The following is an 11,394-nucleotide window of genomic DNA, read 5'->3' as shown; positions in this document are numbered from 1 at the left end:
CTTTTAGGACCGAGATTAGGAAAAACTTCTTCACACAGAGAGTGGTGAATCTGTGGAATTCTCTGCCACAGGAAACAGTTGAGGCCAGTTCATTGGCTATATTTAAGAGGGAGTTAGATATGGCCCTTCTGGCTACGGGGGTCAGGGGGTATGGAGGGAAGGCTGGGGCGGGGTTCTGAGTTGGATGATCAGCCATGATCATAATAAATGGCGGCGCAGGCTCGAAGGGCCGAATGGCCTACTCCTGCACCTATTTTCTATGTTTCTATGTTTCTATACGCTGCTGAAATGGTGAGAGTAGAATGGTTAGAGGTCCTTACGAGATGTTTAGATAGGTCGAATGAGTAAAAGGGAAGGACATCGCCTTTGTGTAGGCAGAGAGGATGAGGTTAATTGGGCATTTATCGACTGATTGAACTGATACTATACATTGTAGGCCGATTGTTCTATGTTCCATGTTCTGAGAGATTGCACTGCCGACCACAATTGCTTTGGTCTGTCCACTGTGTCTGTATTCAGGGAAAAAAATCGGTCGGATGTCTGTCCACTACGAACTCCCTCAGAAATTTCTATTTGAGGTGAGGTTGCTGGTCTGGGCCTGGGTCTGCAATTCTAGCCTCTGCTCGGCGAAGGTCAGACGGAGCGACGTGACAAAAGAGCGCCTGAAGGCCAGGTTGAATTCGCGGCCAGCGAAGACATAGAGAAGGGGGTTGAGGGCGCTGTTGAAGGAGGCCAGGGCGACAGTGAATAACCACCAGTCTCCGGGAATCGGTGTGGAGAAGGTTGAAACGAGGTCGCAGACAGCGTTGGGGATCCAACAGATCATAAAGGTGACGACAACGGTGATGATGAGGTGTACAGGTTTCTTAGCTTTGACGAACCTGTTCCCTTGCAGCCTCCAGCCAACCAGGGAGTAGCAGGTGATCATAATAACCATAGGGAGGCAGAAGATGCAAACAAACCAAAATGGCTCCAACACTGCCAATTCCTTCTCCAAATCCTGAAGCAGGAGGACGGGCAGGCACATGACGAAGGCTAGGATCCAGAGTCCGAAGCAGGCCGCACGAACCCATGTGAGGCTCGGATGCTGCTGCAACCAAGTGGACCGAGTAATAGCCAGGCAGCGGCAGATGCTGATCAGACATAACAGATATATGCTGGCGGCGGCGTTGAGGAACATCAAGGTTCCAGAAAACTTTCGGGAAAAGTGGACGTTGTGCCCAGAGTAGCTCAGGATGATGTTGGTCATGCGGAAGGGAAGGCTCAGGCAATAGATTAGGTCAGCGAGAGCCAGGTTCAGGAAACACACCGTGTGGATCTTACTCTTCATCTTGAAGCCGGTCACCCAGATGACTGCGCTGTTGCCCAGAACGCCCAGTAGGAAGGTGAGGGCGAAGATGCCCATTGATATGAGGGAAAGTGCTCCCCACTCCATTCTGTTTCCATCGGCCGTGGAATTGTGGGAGGAGAGATTCCCAGCGAGCGTCGAACTGGACACTCCTTCCGAGAACGACATTGTCCGATCTGCTGGGGGAGATATTGTGGAAGTGAGAGGGGTGCAGAATGGAGAGGCGGCGAATTCAGGAGGACAGGCGAGAGCGATGAGGGAAGGAAAGAAGGCGAGTTGAGATGCGGTGTGATACGGAGCAGAAACCTGACAGACCACAACGGCCGTCAAAGCGGCGGATGTTTGCGTCAGCTGAGAGACCACAGTCGTCTTGCATTCCAAGCCACTGGACCGTGACCGCGCCCTCCCGCCGGGCATGTACCCGATCTGTCAACGACCATGTGATGTCAGCCCGTATATTAGCTTCCCCACGTTAGACAAAGTCACGCACAGCCGATCTCCATTAAGGGAATGCACCCGAACACTGCCGTTATGTGGATCCTGGATCGGCCTCTACAGCCAGCCGAGGACCCGCGGATGACAATCCCTTAGAAGAACATCATACTGGACTCGAGCGATCAAGCGACTACCACCACTAACACTAACTCCCGTGACCGTGGGGGATTCCCCTGGGTACTCTGCTTTCCTCCCACATTCCAAAAACATTCTGGTACTTAGGTTAATTGACCTTTGTAAACTTTCCTGTGGCTAACCAGGTAGGTTGATGGGCAGTGCGGCTCGTTGGGCCGGTTACTAACACTAAAAATTACTTTATTGATTTGATGCATTGCAATGTCACCAAATTTCATGATGTATGTGAGTGAGCAGATTCTGACATGGGTCTTTGTTGTGGACTGAGAGTGGTAAGGGGGCTGGGAGAAGGGAATCATGATTGGAGAAAGGGGAAGGGAGATGGGAGGAAGCGGGAAGCACCAGAGAGTCATTCTGTAATAATCACTAAACGAATTGTTTAGAATCAAATGACCTTCCCTGGTGTCTCAGGTCCGCACGTGTCTGCATCCGAGCCAGCAACCGCCTCCAGCACCGTCCCTGGCCCTCCTTCTCTGGTACCTGTCCCTCATCCCTCCCGAGCCGCTTCACCTTCGCCATTCCCATCATCCTTTGCTTCCGCCCGACGCTCTCCGGTCTCCGTTGACAAATACAATACTGTGCAAAAGTCGAAGTCACCCTCACTACAGAAATGTGCCCAGGACGCTTTGCAGAGCCCTGCAAGAGCACAGAATCACCCAGCACAGGAATAGTCCACGATATTATACCGAACCAATTAAATTAGTAGTCACAGGGCCAACGTAACTAATCGCGACCGCTGTCTATTTCCCTCACATTCATGTTCCCATTCAAAAGACTTTTAACAGTCTCAATGTATCTGCCCCCACCACCACTCTTTCAGCGCATTCCAGGCACCCACCGCTCTCTGTGAAAACGTAACTTACCCTTCACATCTGCTTTGATCTTACCCCCTCTCACCCTAAAGGCACACCCTCTGGTACTGGCCATTTCAACACTTGAAAAATAAATATACTGTCTGTCTACTCCATTTCTGCCTCTCATCACCGTATAAACGACCTCGACCACTACCAGCACTTGGCTCATCGAGTCTGTTCCGCCATATCCCTTTTCAGCACCAACCCCTTGCCTTGCCCCTGTTTCCGGACATGTCTTGACCAATCAAAAATCTATCACCTCTCTCTGAAAATTACAGTAACATGGAGCTCCCTGTGGCAATGAATTTCACAGATTCACCGCTCTCTGACTTTAGAAATTAATCGGAACCTCCTTTCTAAAACGACGGCCTTCCCTTCTGAGACTGTGTCGTCTGCTCTTAGCCTCCCACAACATAGGAAACATCTACTCCACATCGACTGTGTCGAGGCCTTTCAACATTCGGCAGGTTTCATCGAAGTCCCCTTTCATTCTTCTAAATTCCAGTGAGTAGAAGCCCAGGACCAAAACACCTTCCTCACATGATAAGCCTTTCAAGCCCAGAAGGCTGGAGACTCTAATAGGTTAATTATTCACATGGGTGAAATTGGGCGGGGCGGTGTCGTAGGGCCGGAAGGGCTTGTTACCGTGCTGTATCTGGAAATCGAATTGAGAATTAAAACAAATTCTAAAAAAATATCCCTTATATTCGACTTAAATCTCCTTTCCTCGGGATAAATATAAGCCTTCCTCTCAATTTTGCTCCTACCACGGGAAAGCGATTCTGTCTACACTGTGTCAGTATCTGTTATCTTAATTTATTTTGTCAGTTCATCCGTCAGCGTTCTCCGACCGCATGGAAAACAAGTCCAACCTCCGTAATCTCTAAAGTTCTCCTCATTGAACTGCATGTTGAGAAACCCACTGCCCTGCCTTCACTGGCTAACTGAGTTATCTGCTGAACAACCTCCCGAATGCAGGAAGACAAGGTTTCTTGCGCAACACAGCCACGCCGATGTTCCCTGATCAGTCGCCACATTTCCAAATTAATATAAACCCGGTGGAAATGCATCTCACCTGTCCGTGGAGTCTCCGGCTGTGTCCCGGTCCTCAGCAGTTTTGTATACTTGCACTGAGACGTTAAATTCAACGGTGGGTTTCTTCGGGTGCTCGAGATATATCGAGGAGTTGTGTCTTGTGCGGAATTTGGATGCTGATTTACAAAGGTGGGGCCTTGGTTCCGATTGAGCCGAAGAGATGAGTTAGTCCACTTCGGTAGAGATTCTCTGGGTTTGAAGTTCTAAGAAGCTTAATATGAGGAAGCTGAGGTGTTGACATCAGGAGATAACAATTTGCACAGAAAGCTCTGAAGAACAAAACATTTCCTTTTATTTTCGATGAGTAAAGTAGATAAAGAGGCCACGTGGTTAATTTCTGATATTAACCCCCTCTGGTCCATGACAGACCTTTGAGGTTCCCTAAAACTTTATCCCGAGGGATAGTGAATTCACACACTTCATGCTGGTGTTTCCCACAATGAGCACTGATGTAAAATAGTTATTATGGTGGTCCGCCGTTTCCGTGTCCCCCATTATTATCTCTCCAGTACCTTTTTACAGCCGTCCAATATCACCTCTCTCGCTTCTCTTTTAAACTCTACGTCTCTAAAGAAACATTTAGTATCCTCTTTAATGTTATTGGCTAGCTTACCTTCCTATTCCATCTTGAGCTTTTTAATATCTTTTTAGTTTTTCCATTTGGGTTTTAAAAGCTTGTTAATCCCCTAAATATCTAGCCTTTCTAGCTAATATATAACCCTAGTTTGGGCTTATGTTGGTTTTAACTTCTCTTCTTGGCCATGATCGTTTCAATTTGCCTTTAGAATACTTCTTCTGTTTGGGATCTACATATGCTGTGCCTCTTGAATTGTTTCCAGAAATTCCAGCCATTGCTGCTCTGCCATCATCCCTTCCAGTGTTCTTTTCCAATCAATTCTGGCCTGCTCCTCTCTCATGACTCTAATTCACTTTACTCTGCTGTAAAACTAATATATTAGCTTCTCCTTCTCAAAGTAAATTCGTTTATATTATGATCTCTTCCCCTTTGGGTTTTTTTTTTTAGCTAAAGCTTTCTGCTCAATTCCACAATAGCAATAACTGCATCCGGGGCTTCTTGCAGTTGCAGTTCTTTAGTTCTATCCGCAATGATTTCATTTCATTTGTATTTTACCAACAGAGTCACGCCTCCCCTCTACTTTCCTGCCTGACCTTTCGATACATTGTGCATCCCTTGACATTAAGCTCCCAGCTACAATCTTTATTCAGCCACGATTCAGGAATGCCCTCTCCATCATCCATGAAAATCTGTAACTTTGCTACAATACAAGTTGATCTCTCTGCTGTCGTATGCTGTGTGAATTAAAATGCAACACCCTCAGTCCTCTGGTCGGCCTTTTCGATTTTGTCTGGCTTTTACTTTGCGACTCATCCTGTTAACTGCAATTTTTCCTGTCATTAGCCTTTCCTTGCTAGGAGTCTCACTACGCATTGTCTCTGTTTGTAAACCAGCTGCCTCCTATTCAGCACTATCACTCTTGTTCCCACTACCCTGCCAAAAACATTCCCGAAGAACTTCAGCGAACCTGCCCACAAGGATATTAGACATCCTCGCGGTCAGATGTAATCCGTCCCTTTTGGGCAGGACATAGCTTCCCCAGAGGAGAACCCGGTGATCTCTAAATCTGAACCCGTGTGTGCCCCCTACACCAGCTCATCAGCCACTCATTTACCTGGCAATTCTTCCTATCCTTACGATCACAGGGACATGCCACCGGCAGCAGTCCAGGGATTACTACCCTGGTGGTGTTGATTCTCAGCTTTCTACCGAGCTCCCTAACATCTCTTCGGGACTTCCTCACTTTGTGTCCCTAGTTTTTTGGTGCCAATGAGTACTAAGACTTCTGGCTGTTCACTCCGGCTTTTGGGAATGCTGTGTTTCCGTTCAGAGACATCACTGATCCTGGCACCAGGGAGGCAACGTACCATTCTGGGGCCATTACCACGCCCACAGAACATCATCTCCGTTTCTTTGTCTGTCAACACGGCAGTCGTCTTCACCTCTCTGCTCTGCGAGAGACCTGGTCACTGTGCCCTTCCCTCCCCCGGTAATTCGTCGCCCTCAACAGTACTTAAAGTTGTATGCTGATTATTGAGGGGAATAGCTGCAGGTGTACTCTGCACTGGCCGTGTATTTCCCATCCTTGTCCTGACAGTCACCCGGTTACCTGTCTCATGAATTCTAGAGTTGACTACCTCCCGGTAGCTGCTGTAATCACCTCGTTATTTTACCGTATGTGTCGAAGGTCGTGGAGCAGCAGCTCCAGTTCATTAATACGTTAATGTCAGGACTGCAACTCGGTGCACCTGGCTCGGATGTGTTTATCTGGGGCTCCGGAGGTCTCACAGACATCCCACATGCCACACAGAGTACAAAACACTGCTCTTGAAACTGTTCTCACTAACGTATAAGAAATGAAGAAATAAGAACACACACACACACACACACACACACAGACGCACAGAGAGAGAGAGAGAGAGAGAGAGAGGGAGAATAAGATAAAAGACATACTTCTCCGAAGTCTGATCTCGCCGAAACCTAATTATCCAAAGCCACTCTAAAGACTGGTTCACTCAAAAGAATGGCCGCTCAGGTTGTACTTCAATTATTGATACTGGCTCTTTTTAATAAATTGCTCTTGCAGAAATGCCGCTCCTCCGAACTGCTCCAACTGGTGCATATTAGACTGTTACATTAAAATGGGCCCTTTCCTTATTTTGTTATTTTCTTTATTAACCCTTTCGTCAAATTAGGAAGTGTAAAGTTAAATCATTTGATCGTGTGCGGTGGACTGTCTGTTATGTCGTCACACCAATGTTTAACAGGGTAGTGAATTACGCAGCATCCACAGAAACAAGGGATTTTGGGTGGGATTGCGCCTCAATATCACGGGTTTGGCGGAGCCGGAGATTGAATTCCCTGGACTTATGCAGCCGAGGAAACCGAGTTATTTCAAAAGTTCATTACAGGGTGAAATTCCAAAATTCTGCACTACAGCAATTTCTGCTGTATCGCATTCACTGTACAGTATGTACGGGACTCACGGCGTCTCGGGAGGGCTTTAGCTCTCCATTACAGGTAAAGACCTCGCCACCACCCGAGCACATCTGCGAGGAGAGCCGTCGCAGGACAGCAGCATCCATCATCAAGCACCTTGCCATCCAGGCCTGCTCCCTTCTCTCTGCAGCCATCGGGCAGGAGGCATCAGAGTCCTCGGTAGCATACCACCAGGTTCAGGAACAGCTATTACCCGTCGACCATCCCAGGCTGCTGAACCAGAACAGATAACTTCTCTCATCCCAACACTGAACAGATCTCACAACTTACCAACTCACTTTCAAGAACTCTTTCTTCAAGTTGTCAATATTTATTTTTATTTCTTAATTGTTATTTTCTTTTTCTTTTTTTTTACCGTACCAATGGTCTGCTCTTTATCAAATTACGGCATTGCTTTGCACTGTTGTAACTATATGTTATAATTATGTGGTTTTGTCTGTTTTAGTCTTGGTTTGTCCTGTGTTTCTTGTGATATCATTCTGGGGGAACATCGTAGCACATTTTAATGCATGCATTTCTAAATGACAATAAACGAGGACTGAGTGTCCTCATAATCTAATCGAGTGGACCATCAGTATTTTTGACATACACTCAGCAGCTATTTGATTATGTATCTCACGTATCAGATAAAGTTGCCATGAAGAGACTTGGCCGCCACAGCTGCCCGCGTCAACGAATTCCACAGGATGGAAACGCAGCCGGTTGTCGCCGTTGGCCGCTGCCTCCTCTCCCGCCGTCATGTTTGGGTCCATTGAGCCAGGAGCCGGGGGGAGGGGAGGGCGCGGTGGCGGGAGATACATTGAGCGCAGGGGTGCTCTTTGGACTTCCCACAGAGGAGCGAAGGGACAGACTGGAGGAAGAAGAAATTACTTTAAAAAGCGGATTCGGGTGGGTCGTGGCTTCAGATGCTCGTGGACCCAGGATCTTGCCTTATGGTCCCCCTCGAACGGACGGCAGGGGTTGCCCCGCGTGATTTTGTAACGCGATTTGTTGACATGGGGAATTTTAATGGTGGGTGTTGACACAATAAAAGTCGAGCGAATGGTTTTATCTGGCTTACTATCACCACAGTATAGTTGGCATGAAATTTGTTGATTTGTTGTAGAATTACTCTGCAAAATACTAAAAATCACTACAAATTGCAAAATACATAGTGAGTGTGTAGAATAAAAAGCAATCGTGCGGTCATGTTCATGGGTTGTTCAGATGACGGACAGGAAGAAATGTTTCCTGAATCACTGAGTGTGGATCTTCGGGCTCCTGTACCTCCTCTCCCGTGGTTGTAACGAGAAGACGGCTTCTCCCCAGGTGGTTAGAGTTTTTAATGATGCATGCAGTCCTCTTGAAGATTTCCTTGATGGCGGCCGCATTTCTGCCCGTGATGGTGCGGGCTGATTCTACAGACAACCGCAGCCACCTTTGAAGGATGCTTGGCGTAAGGAATTCGCACTTGCGTCGTGTTCAGAACCCCCAATCTATTCATCCTTTTAACGCTGTCATGAGACTTTGGAGATGTTCCTTGTCATCCTTACCGGTAACAATGATGTAATCTAAGTTCCCCGGCAGCTTTCCAGCACCTGGTCCGTAGCTTTCTGACAGACTGCAGGTGCAAATGCAGCTCTAAAAACATACCTATTAAGCGATAAGGACTGAGAAACAGATTGGGCTCTTCTTCCCTCTCTATCTGTATGTAGGGCTCAGCTAAGACCATTTTGCTGAGGTGTTTTCCTTCAGAACGGTTTGCAAAGATATTCTCTATCCTGGTCAATGGGATTGATCTACTTTGAGTATTGAATCGATGGTGACCTTAAAGTCAGCACAGATCCTGCAGGACGAATTTTCTTGGCACGTGGGACTACTGGTCTTGCCCGTAGGCTCCACTCCAACTTGGACGGAAAGCCGTTCCTATAATTTTTGTCCCTGATGCTATAAGGAATCAGATCGGATTTGTAAAAGCCGGGTGTGTCATTTTCATTTAATAGCATTTTACCGTTGACAAGTGGGCACGTGGCGAAGTGGTTAAGGCTTTGGACTAGCGACTTGAAGGTCGTGAGTTCGAGCCATAGCCAAGGTAACGTGTTGTGTCCTTGAGCAATGCATTTAATCACACATTGCTCTGCGACGACACTGGTGCCAAGCTGTATGGGTCCTAATGCCCTTCCCTTGGACAGCATTGGTGTCGTGGGGAGGGGAGACTTGCAGCATGGGCAACTGCTGGTCTTCCACACAACCTTGCCCAGGCCTGCGCCCTGAAGAGTGAAGACTTTCCAGGCGCAGATCCATGGTCTCACAAGACCAACGGATGCCTTTACCGTTGACAAGTGTGAGGATCCCAATGCTATCCTTGAAAACAGCAGTGACGTCATGCACATCTCTAACTTTCTTAGTTCACTTGCAGTTGACGGGAATTTGGCGTGGAAATTGATTGATCTCGAAAGAAGTTGCTGTTGTCTTAGACAATCTCGAACCTATAACACTGCTTCTCCTGTTTTTATCGCATACAAATCAGGTACTTTTAACAGGACACGGTACAGGTACTCCATATCTATACAATCTATAGGAGTATAAACACGCGAATGAATTTAAACAACATCATAATTTCTTCAAAATATGTCAACCATTCTTTTATTAAAACCGCTAAAAATAAAGAGTCACAGGTATTGATGTTTCAAGGGTAAATAAAGAAAAAGGCAGCCTGTGTGAAAAATAATCATCAAAAACTTCTGACTGTGCAGATATCTTCGGCATGCTATTTGTTTTTGCATGTGGTTTTAGAATGCAATGGCCCTCAGAGAGCTGGAATCGAAACATCGTCGAGGCTGTCTGGGATTACCTGGGGTAACCGATGCAAGCGAGATAGCCAAAGTCTGCAAGTTCTTCAAGCTGCTTGGAACAACCAACGAGCCGATTTTCTAATAAAACTTCACGACAGTGCAAGTAAGAGAACCGATGCAGCTTTAAAAGGAAAACGTGGTAAGCCCAAATATTGATTTGATTTTGTTTATTTTTACTGTTTACTGCTCTTCATAACATTATTTTGCTATTTAGAAACTGAACAAATCATAATCTTTCAAGTCATTTTCAGTTTGCAGGATTTTTAAGATATAAGTGTATGAGATATTTGGACAGCATTGTATACGCTCACTGGCGACTTTATTAGACACCTGTACAGTATACCGACTCGTTTATGCAAATATCTTATTAGCCAATTAATTAGCAGCAACGCAATGCATAAAAGCTTGGAGTCATGGTCAAGAGATTCAGTTGTTGTTCAGACCAAACATCAGAGTAGGAAAGAAATGTGATCTAGGTGACTTTGACTGTGGAATAATGGTTCACGCCAGACAGAGTGTTTTGAGTATTTGAGAAACTGCTGATTGAATGAGGTTTTCTCGCACAACAGTCTCTAGAGTTTACAGGGAAAGGTGTGAAAAAACATTCCGTTCTGTGGTTGAAAATGTCTTGTTAAAGAGAGAGGTCGTAGGAAAATGTCCAGCCTGGTTCAAGCTGACAGGAAGCAGACGGTACCTCACATAACCACACGTTAGAACAGCGGTGCACAGAAGAGCATTTCTGAACACACGACACGTCGATCCTTTAAGTGGACGGACTACACGGGGTTCCATCGCAGAGATAATGGATTGGACACTCAGTGTATGTTGGTGACAGATATGGACCCAGAAAAAGCTGCTGTGGACAAGAGTGAGATGTTGCCATTTTGGGGGTTATGTGTAAAGGGAGAAATAGAGTTAAATGCATTCGGAGGTGTCAATGGTTCCATGCTTCCATGTAATGACAGAGAGTGTATACAGTGCACAACCTGAAATTCTTACTCATTGCAGACATCCAGGAAACAGGGAGAAAAATCCCCAAAGAATGAATGACAGGAAAACGTTCGAACTTCAAATCCATCCCCTCCCCTCCCCCACGCACAAAGAGCAGCAAAGAATCAACCACCGCCCTCACTTGTTCCACAGCAGCATTGGAACCCCTTGCCAACCACCTATCAATAGCAAGTCCCTAGATACCAAGATCCGTAGACCAAAAGAGATGCGAGGGGCAAGTAATTTATACAGAGCGCGGTGTGTGCATTGTATGCGATGAGTGGAATGGTGCTCAGTGTAGATAGGTTACAGACGTTTAAGAGATGTTCAGATAGGTAGAATGAGCATAATGGGAGGGTATCGACATTGCGTAGGGAGAGGGGATTAGTTTAATTGTCCACTTATTTACTGATTTAGTTGACCCGGCACATTACTGTGCTGTATTGTTTTAAGTGATTACAATAAGGGTGTAGGAAAGCCTCCAATCGCAACCACAACTGCATCCGACTGTCCACTGTGTCTGTAGTCAGGGGATATTGGTCGGATGTCTGTCCACGAGGAACTCCG

General features: G+C 46.5%; 1 protein-coding gene across 1 annotated transcript; it reads right to left on the bottom strand.

Annotated features, from left to right (window-relative positions):
• Nucleotides 1-559: 559 nt before the first annotated feature.
• Nucleotides 560-4,158, bottom strand: LOC140190166 (N-formyl peptide receptor 3-like). The gene is made up of 2 exons (XM_072246676.1): nucleotides 3,908-4,158; nucleotides 560-1,524 (listed from the first exon to the last, which is right to left on the bottom strand). Exon 2 carries the CDS (start codon nucleotides 1,514-1,516, stop codon nucleotides 560-562), a length of 957 nt encoding a protein of 318 aa, XP_072102777.1. The 5' UTR covers nucleotides 1,517-1,524; nucleotides 3,908-4,158.
• Nucleotides 4,159-11,394: the final 7,236 nt, after the last annotated feature.

This window comes from Mobula birostris, chromosome 29 (assembly GCF_030028105.1).
Source record: "Mobula birostris isolate sMobBir1 chromosome 29, sMobBir1.hap1, whole genome shotgun sequence".
NCBI classification, from domain to species: Eukaryota; Metazoa; Chordata; class Chondrichthyes; order Myliobatiformes; family Myliobatidae; genus Mobula; species Mobula birostris.
This window is presented reverse-complemented; position numbering and strand designations above follow the sequence as displayed.

Excerpts from the sequence above, each read along its gene's own strand:
- LOC140190166 (XM_072246676.1), bottom strand. The coding sequence starts at position 1,516 with ATGTCGTTCTCGGAAGGAGTGTCCAGTTCGACGCTCGCTGGGAATCTC.